Source organism: Acanthopagrus latus, chromosome 17 (assembly GCF_904848185.1).
Source record: "Acanthopagrus latus isolate v.2019 chromosome 17, fAcaLat1.1, whole genome shotgun sequence".
Lineage (NCBI taxonomy): Eukaryota > Metazoa > Chordata > Actinopteri > Spariformes > Sparidae > Acanthopagrus > Acanthopagrus latus.
The window spans coordinates 11,497,782-11,515,887 of NC_051055.1; the positions used below are offsets into that span (position 1 = coordinate 11,497,782).

Genomic DNA, 18,106 nt, shown 5'->3' on the forward strand with positions numbered 1-18,106 from the left:
ACGAGCAAACAACAGAGCAGCCTCTGATCGAGCCAACAGTGCCACTGCACTAATACAAATGTTTAGAAGCCCTTTTACTCTGCCGAGGCCGGTGTGAACAAATCTACTAAACTACCTCCAACCGACTTCCAGAGGTCGGGTTCCGCCCTGCGGCACATCAGGATGTTGGCTTACGCTTAGAGCCCCTTGTTTGTACACACTGCTCAGTAAGTAACAGATTTGGTTTGCCCCTCCGTAATCCATATACTCTTAATGCTCTAAGCTGCGTGCCAGAAAACTGGTCGCATGCACTTTTGAGAGTGACAACACATTTCTGACTCGGAGCCAGTCATCAGGAACAAGGAGGATATCACATCACCGGGTACAAACTCGCCGTATCCAGGACAAACAATGGGGCACAACTCCTTATTCACAGGCCCGGACAATAGTTCCACAGTTGGGCATGGGATGTTTCTAATGCTGAATAACTAAACAGAACAATAGGATTAGTACTAAAAGAACAGTTAAGCAGTTATTTTTCAACAACTGCTTACCTAAAAAATACAAATAAACAAGAGATATGTTCCCACAGTATGTGTTTCGCTGTGTGCTGTGATTAACTGAATACTCAGAGGTTCTCTGTCTTGCTTTAGTGGTACAATCACATTGAGCTGCAGTCAATCGTCGGGAGACCCTGGGCCAAAATACGTAAATAAACGGGCTGCACCCAGCTGTTAATTTGTAAATAAATGGTAAATAATGTTGCCCAAAGCCAAAGATATTCTTTTACTGCAACAAAGAGTAAAGAAACCATTAAATGTTCATGATTGCAAAGCTGGAAACAGAGAAAGAATGACTCAAACTGACAAAGCAATCATAAAACAGTTGGAGATCATCACAGCCACACTGAACATCACTTATGGTGAAAGGGAGAAAAGTAAACGTGTCCTGTTGAGACTTGATTGGGTGGCTGCTGAGAAGTCTGGATTCACAGGAACATGCAATGTGAAATGATGTGACGAAACGTTCCACTGCATAAGGAAACACACTAAATACACTTGGTACAACCCAGTCTATGTGTCCGTGTGTTAGTGAATGGGCTGACCACAGAATCTGAATCAAAGGGGCAACCATCACTTGGTGGTGTGTCTGCCAATACAAGATGCCTTTGTACCTCTGTTGGACAGTCACATCCTTGCAGCTCCTTGAGAACACATCACTGCCATTCACTCTCCAGACTCCTTTAGTCAAGTAGACCAAACGAACAGACTCTAAGCACAGACTATTCTTTTATTCCCCTCACCACTGGTGTCGCACATTAGTCTTGGCTGTTTCACCTCGAGTTTTAAATTGTGATATATCTTTTCTACAAACACCCGTCGACCTGCTAAAGCAGCATTTAAACTCCGCCTAAAGACATATTTAAATTTTCTGAAGAAACACACACAACGGAAAATGGCACTTACCTGATAATTTGGGTGATGCAGGAAATAATCCGGGCATCCGGCCACAGCCATGTTTTTTTTTTTTTTTTGCGTTTCTCAGCTCACGCTAACAATTTTGCCTGCGTGATGGATAGAGCGGCAACCTGCAGAGGAAGAAGAGAAGACAAATGGAGGTTAAGTTAGTGGAAACCTACAACGGAAGGAGGGGAAGGGTTGACAAGGTCCAAGGGAGGAAGGATGAAGGAAAGAGAGGAATGACACGAGGAAAGGACGATGAGGTCTAGGTTCTGAAGAGACGGATATAGCGCAGAGCACTTCTTAACCCACATAGACCGACAGTAAACAACATCAAGCAACAAGGGAGGAAGAGTGGCCGGTTATAAATTTTGAGGATATTAAATGAATCTCGTCCCAACAGAAACTGTCTTGCAATAAGATTTTTTCTTTTTTTTTTTCTTTTACGTAAGACGAGCAAAAACATATGATTTAACAGGTAGGGAGAGTTAGCTAGAACCTAGTCTTTGAACAACATTACACATTTAAGATGGGCCATGCTGTGATTGTGATAACGTTCATTATTTAGTGCAAAACTCTGAGCCAAGATAAACCACATCGACTTTCATTTGGAAGATAAAAAGACCTGATTTACCTTCTCACTGTCATTGCAGTAGACTCAAACAGAGGTTTGCCAGCAAGCCGGCAGACTCTGAAAGTGAGATGCCTCCCTCATTCTAATTCAAGTCACCAGCTTTCCCTAAATCCTTTTACCGTTCTTCTGCCTGGACATGTTTTTGTTTATTAACAGAACTGCAGCGCACCTTACACCTCAGGCAACTTTAAAGGTGTTCTTCTCCTCTATGAAGCCTCCCTCACGGCCATCCTCGGGTCAGAATAACCACAAATTCAACAACATGGACTTTAGTCTATTTGAACTTCTTAAAGTGGGTATCCTATTAACCTCTTGGCACTGCTGCCACTGAACAAACACCTGTAAACACTGACCCAAAAATACCCAGCAGGCACCTCTCCAGGTCTTAAGTTAGACCCCGGGGTATATTTGGAGCCAAACAGCTGAGGCTCGCAACTGTGACGGTCTTTTATGCAGCAGTTCATGACCCCCTGTTGGTGTTTTAAAAATATGACCTGCCATTTTATATTCAGCTAATATTAACCCATGTTTGCATTAGCGGTCGTGAGTGGGCTACCCTTGCGGGCGCACGGTGTGTGTAGACGTGTGTGCATTTCTGCCTGTACATGTGTTCCTGCGTTCGTACGTGCGCTGCATGTTTACATATGCGGAGCATGTGTGGCCGTGCATGGGCGTGTAAAAGGCTCTATTTTTAGGTAGTTTTCAGGGGCTTTGAGAAGCTCTACTCACTGCATCAGACCGCCTGTGACAGTGCGCAGCAGTAGGGACCACTCTACCACTGCAACAAGGTAGAGCCGACTGCCACGCTGCAAACCGGGCAGAAACTTTTAGACCTGAAGCGAATGGAATGAAGTAAAACAGAAACTTCGTGGAGCCTGTTCTTGTTAGAAGGCAAAACTGTCCTAAACAGCCAGACTCCCAAGGTGAAGGTGAGGAGCTACCCGTTTTGTCCACGGGGTTGCACTTTTAAAAATGAAAAAGGGAAAGAAACTGAAACTTTGCTTACATCCTCAAATCAACCCCACCTGGACAATCACAGTGTTAGGCGTGAACTTCAGATTGTTAGGAAGTTACACCGACAGTTGGACGGGATATTGACGTTGGAAAGGCGAGTGGTCCGGGGGTTTCCGAAGATGTTCAACCATCCAACAAACACTTCTGACACAGTATACTACAGTTGTTTTCCGATGACAGAATCTCAAATGCCTCTGATACCAACTACAATTCTGGATTTTGGTATTGGTGAGTGTGTGAGTCTGTGTTGACGTTATCTATTAGCCTGACTGTTACTACGCAGCAACATCCTGGTGACCCTGAGGTTAATAAAACATGATAGCGTGCCCTCTCAGGTGCCCCTTCCACTATTGAAAACGTCGTGAAGTGCACTCTCTTCCCTATAAATATATATTTATAGTGCCCTTTTTATTTGTATTCTCGCCCCTGCCCGTCAAATATCCTGAGTCACTGTTAAGTAGTGCACACTAGTATGCAACTTAGCCAATAAACAGCAAGCACATTCTTCAAATTTAGGCAGGTGTCAGCAAAAACACCTGTTGATATTTGTGTTCGCTTTTCAGTTAATAAGGTTATGTGGCACTCGTGCTCTGTACATGTTTGTTCATGTTATCTGAAGGGGTTTGACCTGCAGCATGGCAGTAGGATACAGCAGATAAAGACAATAATAATATGTATTTTTTGGTTTAGCTATCAGTATCAGGCAGCCAAAAAAAAAGCTGTCAGAACATCTCAACGCTAGACTGAGTCCTCCTGAGAGAACAGATCAAGCAGCAGCATCGACTTGAGTGTTAAGTTTGACAAGTTTGAAATGCTGGTGTGCCTGATTCTCCTGTCAGCTGATGGCACAAAACCGCCACTCAACTCCCCCTTTCCAATTTTGTTTTTTACGAAACTAAAATTGAAAGTTTTTTTTTTCCCTGTACCCCCAAAATTGGGCCCGCAAACAATGAACGACCCATGAATGCATTCTAAACAAAGAGCTTGGCACCACGATCACCGGGGCCGCTGAAGGGGCTCGCTTGTAATGAGTATGAGTGTGTGCGTGAGGTGTGTGCGTGTGCGTGTGTGTGCGCGTGTGTGTGTGTGTGTGCGTTTCCATGTGTGTGGCCCGTCCGGTTGGCATGCAAGGCCAGCTCGTCATTTACACATTATTTACAGACACACAGTTTACAACAAAAACAAAACAAATTAACATCAGCCCAACCCTCAGAGCGGCTCCTCATTAGGCGCCACACACACTCACTGGCCGGCTGTGGCCGAACTGTATGTGTATTATATCTCAGGAGTCAGGAAGGTTGTCCAAGACGGACAGAAGTAGACCTGAGCTCACTAAATCAGAAGCCAGACAAAACGGTTGTGACTCGCCGAAGCTTAAATCCTTATCAAAACCGCCGCTTCCAAATCACCAGGATTCAAGTATTAAACATCAAATGAATTAAATGTATGGCCTTTCAGTGTCAGCTGTGTGAATTCTGCTTTCGCCTGTGCGTGATTAATCATGGGAAAAGGGCTCAGCCGATTCCGTATAGCATTAAAATACCTCCCGGCCCAAGTTTCAAAGTGCTCATATGTGCCACAGTGACTCTCGGTGACTGAGATATTGACCAAACACACACGCACCTATGCTTAATTGCTCCCTGACTCAATCAAAGCCATTCCTGCGCAGGGATTAGACCCTCTCAGAGCCCTTTGATTCAATTCCTTCCACTCCAACAGTGTACTGAAACCTAACCATCTCTGACCTTGACAGTGCAATTACCCGGACGGTGTCGAAGCACTAGAAAAGACGGACTTTGGGGGTGCGGCGGCTGTACCCAGCGGCGAGGTGACAGCATCTGGATTAATTAAAGAGATTTTTTTGCTCAGACTTGCATGAGGGGGAATGTTAGCTGGTGGACTTCAAACGAGAGAGCCTCAATAATACCTATCATTAATCACAAATCCTCTGCAGCACCGGCACCGGGTGAGACTTCACAGCAAATACACGACACTCCAGTGAAGGCGCTCTGCTCTGAAGTTTCACCATCCATCTCATATTTCGTGGGAAATCTTTATTGGCTACTTTCCTTTTTTTTTTTTTTTTTAAAGATTCATAATGGTGGACGCACTTTTAGCCCATTACCTACAAATGTGTCTATCTATCCCAGTTAGGAAACTAAATATCTGAGTTTCACACACCCACATCAACAAGAACGCTTTATCCTTTAACAAAAACAAACAAAAAAAAAAACTTTAGCGATCCCTGTGATGGATTACCAGTGGATGACCACTGGGAAATGAATTCAGCTATGGGAAACAATCAGCAGCGATGTGGCGTTTGTGAGATTATCACATCGCGCTTGACCCAATAAGCCATTAAGACAATTATTCAGTTAGTGCTTCGCTTTACTGAAAAGTCAGATTCATTGAACCGTACTGGTGTGAGTGTAAATACTGACCTCTAAGACGCATCGTAGTAAACAACAGAGGTCAGCAGTTAAACTTCTACGGGTGTTGTTGGGAAAATGACACTCTTTGACCTTTCAGTGTTGCGTACTGCACTGGATGATACAACATAAAACCTACGAGCCATTAGTGGAGTGAAAGCAAACTTTAACAGTTGTAGCCTCTGACCTCTCTGTTACTCCCCAGAGCTCTCTAACTACAATGAAGAAGTCCGGCACCATGTTGTAAAGTGGAGCTCAGTGATACTCAACTTACAGAAGGCTGGATATGGCCAGAGAGAGGTGCCGAGTGTCCCGCTTAAAATGTTTAATTCACAATGAAAATAAACTAATTCGACTTTCTTTTTTTTTTGGTTGTTTACACCAGTAAGTAGATGTTAAATACTGCCCTTTGCAGGACAGACACAGCAGTTTTGTATAATGAGATGTGACAGAGTGAGGGCTGATCTTTGCGTGATGGCCTATGATGATGAACTTGTGTAAACCGTTTCAAATGCAACCGAGGCATCCTTTACATAGATCTGGGTTCGATCCTTGTCCCAAGGAACTCAGTTAAAAAGTTAGTTCACCTGAAAATGAAGAATTAGTTAAGGGCCCTTTGATGTTTATTCATTTGAATACCATATTAAATTGTTCATCACCTGACCACCGGCCTCCTGCCATATCTCATGGCGAGCTGGACACGTAGCAGTGGGGCCGCATGCTTAGTCACTCTAGGGGTTAATGTGCTAATATGTGCTTACTTCTCAAGGGTCCAGCTTTAACATCCCAGGGTGATAAGCCCTGTAGAGAAGCCAAAGGCGAGGCCCGGGATCACCAGAAACCTGGGCTATTTAAAGTAAAGCCTAATCGAAACAGTAGAAACATTTCCCTGAACAGTTCTCTTTTACACGGTGGCCGGGTCAGTGACCAGCTCACCAGACCAAAGATGGACGTTAAGAGGACTTCGGAAGGCTGCAGGACTGTGTCTCCGCTTGCAACCAATACCGTGAGGGGGGAGAAATGTGCACACTCGACACAAACTCTCAGCGAAGCCTTTGCAAGAATGTGTTTCTCTGCAAATAATAAACGAGTATTTAGAATTGTGTATATTAACGCTAATTATGGTTTTAAGTAAGAGTCATCACTTATTTAGGCCACAACTTCCTCCCATATTAAATAACAGGTTATTAACTTTTTTCCTTTCCTTAAGCCTTTCCAAGAAGTCCAATAAAAATACCTAGAGTGGGAAATGGAAATATTAAACTTTTAACCTCACAGACTGTATGTAGGCCAAAACCTGAACTTAATACGTGTCTTGTGAGCTGCACTGCCAAACATGCCTTGTAAACTAAGGAGTCGGTTGATTTTTTTTTTTTTTCAAACCAATCTGCCTGCCTGTTGGTCTGGTTTGTCTGTCTTAACTGTCAACCTGTCTGTTTGGTTAGTATGTCTGCTTTCCTGCGTGGCCTTTTGTCAGTGTGTCTGTCTGTTTACCTGTCTCTGCCTTTACACATCTGCCGCACGTCTGTGTGGCATTTGCTGCTCTATATGTGTCCCTGTCCTTTCGTAATTGGGAAAACATTCTAAATAGTGTGGGTTATTTATACCCGGGACATCTACAGTGAGGAAGTGTATACTTGAGCAGTGTAAGTCAGGCAACTTTGAAGTCCAATGTTAGAAGAGCTCTGTTACAGTTCACAGAGGCACATCTATTTAAATTGACTATATCGAACATTCAGTGTTACTAAAAAAAAAAAAAATCAAACACATGGTATTTGGCTTAGGGACTTGAAAAATTATGTGTAAGTTCATGATGGCTGTCCTGCTGTTGCCAAACCTATTGGTGAACTAACACAGTAGCATTTCTTCTCCACTCACAGTCTGTGTTGTGTAACTTGTTGGAACCCAAGTGTTCAAATTCCACCAAAGAGGGCTGCCATAAGGTTCAATTAGGCTCGCCAGATGTTTCTCAGAGAGAACATCTGCAAATCAAAAAATAAAAAAGGTAATATAAATCTCGGTTTGTGCTGTTTTTTATTTGCAAGGTAAAAAATGCTCCTCATTTGTGATGGATTCCTACTGGATAACTTTTTTTATATGCAGAGCACAGTGTGAAAGTGACATTTCTGTGCAGAAAGTCAGCCAGTTAGGGAACTTGTGATCCTAGTGCCTTTTTACATCTTATCAGTACAATAAAATGGGTGCGTAATTTTGGCCATTAAAGGGGAATTTGGGTATTTTTTAAACCTGTGCCCTATATTGACATGTTTTGGTGGGTAACTGATCTATATTTACCAACATTTTTGGAATCGGAAAGGTCCGTCTCTGTAGGAATAGTTCCCACAAAGTTGCCAGATGCTACAACTTAAGCCTGTGAGTAGCTAAAACAAGGACTTTTAGTGGATGTAACTTTGATAACCAGAGTTGCCCCAAAGCATTACTTTACGTAGCCATTGCAGCCGTGATGTGCAGTCATGACGTGGCTGCTAGCTGAGGCGTTCACATCAGTTAAGGTTAATACAGGGGCCAGGTTTAAAAATACTGGAAATTTCCCTTTAACTTTCAGTTTTGACCCTCTAAGGGAAAACATCTGGGCAGCCCGCCTTCAATTACACAGTATGCGTTTGTTACCTGACACTAATGTGGAATTACTGATATGGATATTGTGGTCACATGTTTCCAGTCTGGGCCTTTTGTCAAAAATAGCTAATCTATGAGTGATGAGCTATTCATTGTCAAATCAGACATATCAGGCTGTACAACTTCTCCTCGTTTTTTTTCAAACATATCAAATATACAACAAAATAACTCAGCAAAATGCCTTTCTGGTTACATTTGGGGCCATTTCGACCACCTTCACACATGGAACCGTGAACCAAAACCCCACCGAGCTCAACTGCAGCATCTGTGCGGCTCAGCTGTGCAGCTGTGTCAACTACTGTGCCTGTGTATATAATTGTAAAATGTGTTCATCTCGGTCAACTTGACTTCAGCTGATTGGACTGGACACAGCTTAACACAGGGCTGTTCAGCTCCGCTCAGTCATCTTTGGAATGCACAGAGCACATTCTTTCCATACGGGGTACACGGTGAAAAAACATGTGCAATATAGCGAACCCCCAACCTCATGAAAATGGCATGTGTTGATTTGTGGGCCAGCCGGGGATAAGGCGGTGAGGAGAGAAAAGTGAGGAACATATGGCAGAATGTGTGTGTGTGTGTGTGTGTGTGTGTGTGTGTGTGTGTGTGTGTGTGTGTGTGTGTGTGTGTCCATAGATAAAAGAAATTGCACACATACATGCACTGTTTGTAAGCCTCCTACTCAGGTATTATAAGGTCAAATGGGGACTTACTGCCTCTTGGGGTCAGGTGGTGTCAGAGAACTAAGTGTTTTATCTGCTACATCCCAGGGTAGTTTCTGCTCCAGTCCATTCCCATTGCGCACCCAGCCCCTCTTGGAAGGATTTCTGACCATTACAACAGACGCAACAATACCGCCGAGATTCTGAAACCCCTCAGACCACTTGTGTTGTATTAAAATCCATCTGGCCCATCTCACAAGGAACATTTGTGTGATCTATACGGACAGTTTTATGAGAATTCCAAGACAGAATGCAAAGCTGTGAGTAAGTCATAACTCCTGATCTGAAAAGAATCATTGGTAATAAGGGAATCGGCTTCAGTAATGTGGATGGAACATTATGGATCATGTCTTGTTTCTGTGACAGTTAACGTAATTCCCCATTGGGATGGATACAAAGAAGATGCTTTAAGATAAGACATTGGCGCCTCGGTGATAGTGTGACTGTCACATCATGGAACATTTAAATGTATAATGCCACTTGACTTTTATGACTGTGATACTGCACTTGATGTGAATGTTTTCTGGAGTGTTGCATATAGTTTACTGGAAGATGCCCCATTTACACATCCATACAAGGTTAAGGTATTTTCATGTGTGAAATTTATCTTTTTGACAAAGATGCGGACTACACAAGAATAAACTTGTCCCACGCCGTTGTATTCATGTTAGTTCCTGTTAGATCTGTGGAGTCCCACTACTGTCCAGCCCATCACTGAGGCAGACAGTGCCGCCGGGACACGTCTAACATCATTTAACATCATGGAAGTGGCAAAGGCCTAAGCAAGCCTTTGCTGCACCCAGAGGGAGTAGTGAGTGTATATAGGGTGTCCCTGTGTTACAGCACATCCAGTGTTTCCCACAGAGCGTTGTGGGGGGGCAAAAAACAACCTGTGATTCAGTTTTCACAAGAGTAGGTGAGGCGCATGTGTAGGGTGCTTGTTGTTGAAGGTCCAACTTGTAGGCTTGTTGATGATTAAGTCTCATTCCCGACTCGTTAAATGCTGACACCTCTAGTTGGTCAGTCTGGCCAGGAACTAAACCAAAGCGTCATTACTTTACAGAAACACTGATATCTTAGTGTGCTAGCTAGGTTGGTAGGTCCTATTTTTAAGATAGCTGATTGTTGAGTCTTAGTCCCAACGCATCAAATACTGATGCTTTGGGTTGGTCTATCTGCTGTCTCTCTGGTAATGAATGACATTCCCAAAAAAAACAAGTGCGCTCACAAGCTTTGACAAAACGACCACATAAGAAAGGCTACATTGAATTGAATCGGTGCAATCACTGAGCACATCTCTTTTTTCTACTGTGGCTGGTCTCCACAGAGCATTTGTGAATGTCAATAGCAAGTGTAGAGCAAAGGAAGATTGTAAAAGGAAAAAAAAATACTAAATTGGTTGCCAAATATACCTGGGTGGCTGTTACTATACCTGGGCAGCCTGCCCAAGTAAAGTCTACATGTGGGAAACACTGATACTGTCTTGTTGATAGTAATTCCTTTAACAGTTTCACTTGGCGGTGAATAAAAAAAAAAAATCCCAAATTTTGGAGTGTCTTGGCCGGCGTCAAAAGTAGCAGGTTAAAAAATGACAGGCAAAGGGGAACTCATCTGATATAACAGGAATGAACTTTGGTAATTGAGTTCAAACATACAAGCAATGCGTCTTGACCAAGAGAAAAGTGCGTTGATGTTAACAGTGGGCTGAAGTAAAAGTCCCTTCATTAAGCAGATGGCTATTTGGCGGGCAGCTGGTGCTTAGGACCCTGTGCAATCCAAGCCATAAATCTGATTCATGTTTGGTCACATGCTGACAGTCAGTTGAAAGCAGCCTGTCTTCTAAGACAATCCACAGGTGAAAGCGTTATATCAATATAATGTATCATTGTTATCATAAATGACTTGTTAACGATGATACAGGATGGCCTGGTGACAGGACAGAACGTGCCAAGGCTCTTATACTAGTTGTCTTGTTGTATAAGAAAACACAGTTAAAGTTGTTCTAGTCAACATTTTAATGCAAAGAATGGATCAGTTGTGTGTGTTTTAGTGAAAAAATAATCTGATAAACCCCTTGTTTGCTACTAGCAGCTCTACAACAGTGAGTTGAAGTGAATATATCTACCAGGTGGCCAGAAAGATGATTTCAAAGTGTCCAAAAATATCTGTTGTTGCAGATTTTAAAGGTTCACCCATCTACCCTTCAGTTTTTATGCCATGAGCCAAAGACTGGGCTCACAGGGCAAGTCTGACTAAAGACTACCACAATGTACTGTTTCTCAAATGATGCAGAATAAATAATCCATCCTATTAAACCTAGATTTCCAAGTGAGGATTAGTAAAACAAAGAAATGCTACAGGTCCCTGACACCAGTCACACCCCTCTCTCAAGTACCACACCCGCCAAACTCACCCAAGCCTCCAAACCTCGTTAACCCATGCTACACTGCAACGCCCTGGCCACCTCCCTCTCCTCCAAACCCCTCGCCCAGTGCCAACCCCCCTGTCTGACCCCTACCCTCATCCTGCACCGCTCCAGCCCAGAACAAAACAGCATCTTGATTCAAGAATTGGCACGGGTCCAGCTCAGTGTCTGGGGGCTTGTGGAGAGCCCATTGAAGAGAATGTAGTTACCGTAACCCCACCCCTAGAGAGGCGAGGTTAATTATTCTACTGTATATGTTTAAACTGGCCAGACGCCTTACGTGAGAGTATTTAGCTTGATGCTGTGAGTTATCAAAACTTCCCATGGTGGGGCGACCTATAGAAATGTAATGTATGTGAGACAGGGAGTGGTATTGTGGCAAAGATAAGTGGCTGGCTCTGTTGTATTGTGTTGCTGTGGGCTGATTACCACCAGCCTTCACCTCTGTAGAAAACTATGAAAATGTTGTACTTTAACTTACAAAATTATAGAGCTTTATCATGAAAATAGTATATGTAATTTCTTACATTACAAAAAAGGAAGAATCCTGTTCTCACACAACTCATACAATACATACAATCATTTAATAAAGAGTTTGAAAGTGGTCGAGTGTTAGAATTTACTGTAGGCAGTGCATGGTTTTACACCGAGGACTGGTCAAAACTTTTATATTCCACTAACTAAAGAGTGAAAATTGCAAATGATTCCAATTATGAGCCTTGTGGGTGTGTGGGTGAGCTGGCTGTTGTTTGCTGCAGCTATGCGACGCTGAAAGATGGGGAGAGAGTTGAACAGAGCATCTCTGTCTTCTGTTTTAATCAACAGATTAGATGGTAGTCACTCCTCACTGGATGTGCTTGTTGCACATGTTGATTAGTCATTAATTGGCAGCTTTCATTATTTGAGAGCAGCAGCGTAAAGTGGGGCTATAAGAGAGGGCCTGATGTCATGCCGGGGGAGGCTGAATAGCACCAGTCTATGAGAGAAAGGCCTTTTGGAAACATGGACAGTGCCTAATTGGATGAGGATTTCGTTGGGCTGCTTGGTGAGGACTGGTCTTATGCAATGGCAACGATGAATGGACGGAGCTTGGGAGCGATTGTGCTTGTGCACAAGTTGGCTGCAATGGTGGCCCCAGAGGACTACATTAGATGGATTCGCCCCCTCTTGATACCATCTTTACTACACCTGTTGGTAGCACATGACTTGTGTATGTGACCGATGCTGTAAAATACAAAACGCTGTCTACATGAAGCTGATGAAACCATAATCAGGTCTGCACAAGGGCCATCACTATCATCCTCGACAAAAGCGAACATGTAAACCCAAATAAAACCAACCTTGCCAGTAAAAACTTTAACTTGTCTAAGGAAAGCACAGGAGTTCTATGTGACCCCTTGAGAGGAAATGGGAACAGGGTTTGTTTTACTCGATCTTAGGAATGCTAACAAACTGAAAAAAACCCTAAGTCCCATTTCTAAGTACAAGAGTGCATCATTACAAGCCCTGATCACTTCTAAGTCTAAATATAACACTAGAAAACCAGAGGGCACAAAAAAATGCAATTATGAAACAAAATACACACATCCATTGTCCAAAGTGCCTTAACCAGAGCATGACAGGGCATCAGAATGAGGTTTAGGGCTGCGCTATAGTACAAGCACAGAAAAATGGCTGTATTGTTCTGAGGTTTCACACTGGGAAATGTTTCTCGGAAGGGGGAAAAAGGCTCTTTTTGTTTTTAACCATACGGTATATCAACCAAAACCAACTAACCATGGTTTGTTTTGATTTTGTATTGCAGATTCCAGCTGGTATGGCAAGACACAGATCAACTGAGGGAGATCGACCAAGGGAGACAGAGATAAAGGCAGCGAAACCAAGAGAAAAGAGGAGCTAGCTAAAGAAAGAGACTGCGGGGAAGACAATGGAGTAGACAGATGGACAAAGAGACGGAGATAAACTGGGAGACGACAGACATGCAGGAATAAAAGCAACAGAACACGAGAGCACAGGGGGAGAAAGGGTGCACATATGCATTAGAGGGATCGTTTCGTCCGGCGCATCCCTGTGCATCCACACCACGTTACCTGCGCCCGCCCGAGCGAGCATGTGGTCCCTCAGGTGTTCAGTTACCTACAGAACAAAGGCAACATTCTTGCCTCTCACGCAGGCTTGGGTTTCAGCCACATTTGGACCAACACCAGACAGTGAGAAACCCAATCCACTGTACACTTCGGTGGTTAGACAAGCAAGCATTGCATCACCTTAGGTCACAAGTGGAAAGCGGTGAGAATCAGGTTTGTACAGGTCCGTATTTACAGTATGGAAGAGGGGAGAGAAGAATAATACCACAGAGTTTTTCCTCTGGCAAGGGTTTGAGTTCTTAGAAATGACTCCTTACAAAGCAGAACATGATTACTCAGCTGTTATAGCTGAGATACCAGGTACATAAAACATTAATTGGGCTGTGCTGTCAGCAGTAAGTGGTCACATTAGTCATGGGAACTGTTAACTTGTGGTTAAAAAGCAATTTATACAGCCCGAATGCAAAGGCTTGTAGCTTGTTTTGAGGCCAAGTATAGTGACTGAAGCCAATGTCGAACATGAACCCCAACGCTAACAGAGAAGTTTCTGGAAATTATACAGATTATGCAACTTAGTACAAACTTTAGCCATGAAAAAAAACAGATAACAGTCTCTCTTCTCTGACCACTGAAGGCTCAGCTGAGCTTTTTGCTTCAGAAGGTGAAGTTGGTCTGCTTTTAGATCCAGGCAGAGTCAGTCAACTGACATGAACTGTGCTTTGGTCCCCCAGCAGGTTTGGGTTAATGGTGTCATGACATCAGGGAGGGGGTATTAACGGTGCATAAGCCTAGACTAACCAGTGCTGAATGACTGCTGGCTGACGCAAGACCCAATGGAATGCTGTCTAGAGCATGGCCACAAGCTCTTATATCACCAATACCAGCTAATAGGATATGTTTTTTCACCCTACGGACGGCAGCTGAAACTATATGCACAAAGAGTCGGGTGCATTTGTAAACCAAGAAAAGTGCTCAAGTTTAAAAAGTGAGGCTCAGGTTTTGGTTGATGCAACAAATCTCTGGGGTGATTACTGCAAAGCGTGCAGCATTTCTGTCAAAAACCAGTGGGGTATGAGCAACAGAACCAAAAGTGCATTTTAGATTCTCCAAAAAACAAAAACACACAAGTCCGAAGAGCAAGCTGAGTATAGCTTATTCCAAGTATAATTATGTGCGATATGTGCAGTCAGCAGCCTCTTGGCAGCCTGTCGTCTTGCAGAGTTCATGCCCCGTCATGCCTGTGCTTACTGAGCATGGACTTGAAATAGCAGGACTGGTGCTGAGGGGGTGAAAGAAACCGCAACTAGAGAGGTTGCCATGTGCACAGAGATGTGACCACAACATAATTAAATGAAAGAAAAAGCAGGAAATAATAGGCAAGGGCAAGGAAAAGAGAGATCCTCTTTTGGTTATGAATGGGAGCATGTCAGAAGAATCTCGTGCTTTAAGAGACACCCCAATAGCGTGTTTTTGGACTGTATGTGGCAGCGACAGTCACATGATCGCGCTACTTCGCGTTCAGCCACCCTCTGGAGGCTAACATGCAAAGGGCCATGCATGTGTGCAGCGTGTAAGAGCTCCAGTGTTGCCAAGTTGAGTGGAATATTAAAGGTTGGCAAGATGCATTTACATTTAAGCACACAGGATTTCAATCCATCCAGTGTGAATCAACCATACATGTGCTCAACACCGTCGGACACAGCGTCAAGCCACGCTTAGCTTGGTTTGATCTAGTGTTTCCTTTATCACACAGGTTCCACCTGTGGTAATGGAGGATCAATTGCTCTGCCTGTGCATCTGACAGACCCAAATCTAGGCCTATCCTACATTTTTTGACCGGGAGAGGCTGTTATCTCGAGATTTCAACAGGTTTTCCCCTTTTAAAATGTGCACTGACAGTGCCTGCGAAGGTCTTGCCAATGTGCATCCCTCCAGTCTAGCTCCACGTTCCCCAGTGAGAGCTCTCATCTGCATTCCTGACACACGGGCCGACGTCGATAGCTCCCGGAATCATAAATTTGGGTGCTTATGCAACTTTTCTGCAGAGACCACATGCAGCCAATAAGGAAATTGATTTGGAAGAGTGCCCACATGACACGGTGGATTGGACCCTCTACGAAGAGCTGCCATGTCAAGACGTTTCCACATTAAGTTAGATCAGATAATGATCAGGCTCTCGCCTCCTCGCTTTACCCCCACCATCGCTGAACGCAGCCTCTCGAGGCACTGTATAACCGAGGCTAAAGACTGTAACGTTGACTTGACGATGCAAGCCGCTGTGGGATTTTTTTTTTTTTAACCGACAGTCACAAAGCAGCGCACGACAGAGATCAGAGTGGTGCATCTACGGTTACAGCGCTCGGGCGAAAAGCCGCATCTCTCACAGGCGAGGGGTCCCTTAAGATTTCCACATCCTGCAGCCCAATCTGATGAGACGTTCCCAGCACACTCTCTCTGGGACACTGATACAGACTTGCTTAACAAGTGCACTGGTAGCACTTTTTGCTGTCCCGCTCCACGATTCAAAAACTTCTTCCACTTCACTGTGGTTCAGCCGCCCCATGGCTCCTACACAACTTACTTGGGCCCTCCTAGAACCCACCCAAAGACCCCCCCCCTAGGGGTCCTCGCAGCTCACTTTGGTAACCACTGCAGTAGGGCTACATGAGTATCCCTGGGAAAACGCCTCTTTCTCCCCCCAACCCTCGCCCCACCCAACCCCACCCCACCCCCAAAGCAAACGCTGCCAAAAGGATAAGACGATAAGGCGAGACTGGCGAAACTCTCACAGAATTGAGTTGCGGCGGGGAGGGTGGGGGCGCAACGCGGGGAGCTGGAGTCCTACTGGATAGAAAGTAGGCTATGGGCCACTGTAGACTGCTGTTACGCAATTGTAAACAAGGCAGGCTGTCGGGATCAAAATACTGTTCGGAGACAGACCCGCCATCAGTCAAACTACCCGGAAAGCTTCGGGGAGGGGGGGTGCACGCAGACGAAGCCCGGAGCAGCGCGCGGCTTTAAACCCCTGTCCACGAGGACACGAGAAAACAACACACACACACACACACACACACACACACACACACACACACACACACACACACACAAGTTAATTCAGACCCGACTGCAACAATAAACTTGTCCTCGGAGTTCAATGAGTGGTTGTCACAGAGGAGAGCGCGGAACCCGGGGTCCCGCTAGACGGGTACGCGCAGTGCGCACGTGTGTTCCCCGAAACCGCAGCACAGCGCGTGTCATCACAACTGCACATTAAACTTTTAGCACACGCGCCCGCTGCCCACCGCTCCCCGTGGACTTTTAAAACACACACACGCATTGAGAGAGGGAGCGACACACAAACCGGTGAGGCGCGAGAACGGCGTCTTCATCCCGGCAACATGCACTCACCTCACAGCCGGAGCAGTTGGAGGAGGACTACGGCCGTCAGAGACAAACACGGAGAGTGGCAGTGGAGATGAAGGGACAGTCGGCAGCAGCGGATCAGGCCACGGTGGTCAACATTCCCGGACTGGACAGATAGACAGAGGCAAGGAGAGGAGGTGGTGGTGGAGGAGGAGGAGGAGGTGGAGGCGAAAACAGTGGCTGCAAAGACTGCAGGCAGCTCATCTCATGCGGCCAGGGAGGACACACACAGACACACGCACACAACACGCACACAAACACACACACGCGCACACAAACAACTCCTCCCTCTTCAGGCGAGACCACGCCCACGAGTGAGGGGTGATTAATGCGGCGTTCACGTCTTGTGGGAATAAGGGCGTGTTCACGGGATTCCGCTCTTTTTTTGTTGAGGAGCTGTCTCTTCAGCGGGCGCTGTTAGAAACGCACAGAGCTTTGTGTGAATTAAAAAAAAATGTTGCAGAGTGTGTGTGTGTGTGACTGTGCACGTTTCTTCACAGGTTGTATGATCGCGTGGTTGTCTCGAAAAAGCCCCTTCAAACAGTGTTTTTGATGGAAGGCAAGAAGCTGCTCGACAGCAAATGATTTCTCTCCAGCCCTCACTTGGGGCTCTCAATGTATTCACAGCACCAATAAAAACGATTAAAAGACTTTATTTCATGGCTTAGACTGACTTTAAACATTAAATGGGCTACATGTTTGTCTTTCTGTGGATCTGTTGTATTGTAAATAGTGTTATCAACAACTACAACAACCAGTAAAGTTTTGATCTCAGTTAAAAGTTTGAGACCACACTTTTTTAAGTGCCATCATTAAAAAGAATGGTAAATGTATTAATAATTCAGCTTTAGATTGTCGTTACTTCACAACAGCAACAAACAACAGTGCTTTATGAACCGTTATAAAGTTGCGAGTGATGTTCATAAACATTTAAACTAAACTAAAGCATTTTGTTGCTTGTTTACAGTTAAATAACTGTAAAGTTAAGGGTCATTTATTCTAAATGTGCCATTCCTTCATGATGGCTTTCGTTTCTTGTTGCGAAACTTAATAGTAGGCCTGTATAATAATTAGAAATCTTTCTGTTTCTTCATTTTTGCCCACTGATTATACCTCTATACCTTCAATACATGTGACACTGTTAAAACAAAGAATATACAGCAAAAGTTTTTTTTTTTTGTTTTTCTTTTTTTTTAATAAATAGGGCGAATGACTGTGTGTGCTTACTGGCTGTTAAACTGAAATGGTAAACCGAGGTGGCGACACTGTTATGCTGTGCCGTGTGACAACACT

At 44.4% G+C, this 18,106-nt stretch overlaps 1 protein-coding gene across 3 annotated transcripts in view; it reads right to left on the bottom strand.

Annotated features, from left to right (window-relative positions):
- Positions 1-17,589, bottom strand: part of grb10b (growth factor receptor-bound protein 10b) — a 73,386-nt gene extending 55,797 nt beyond the window's left edge. For all 3 annotated transcript variants that reach the window (XM_037074268.1, XM_037074269.1, XM_037074267.1), the window contains exons 1-2: positions 16,799-17,589; positions 1,446-1,567 (exon numbers count right to left, since the gene is read on the bottom strand). In XM_037074268.1, the coding sequence (XP_036930163.1) occupies positions 1,446-1,496 (51 nt within the window). In that variant the 5' untranslated portion in view covers positions 1,497-1,567; positions 16,799-17,589. The remainder of the gene's footprint in view (positions 1-1,445; positions 1,568-16,798) is intronic.
- Positions 17,590-18,106: the final 517 nt, after the last annotated feature.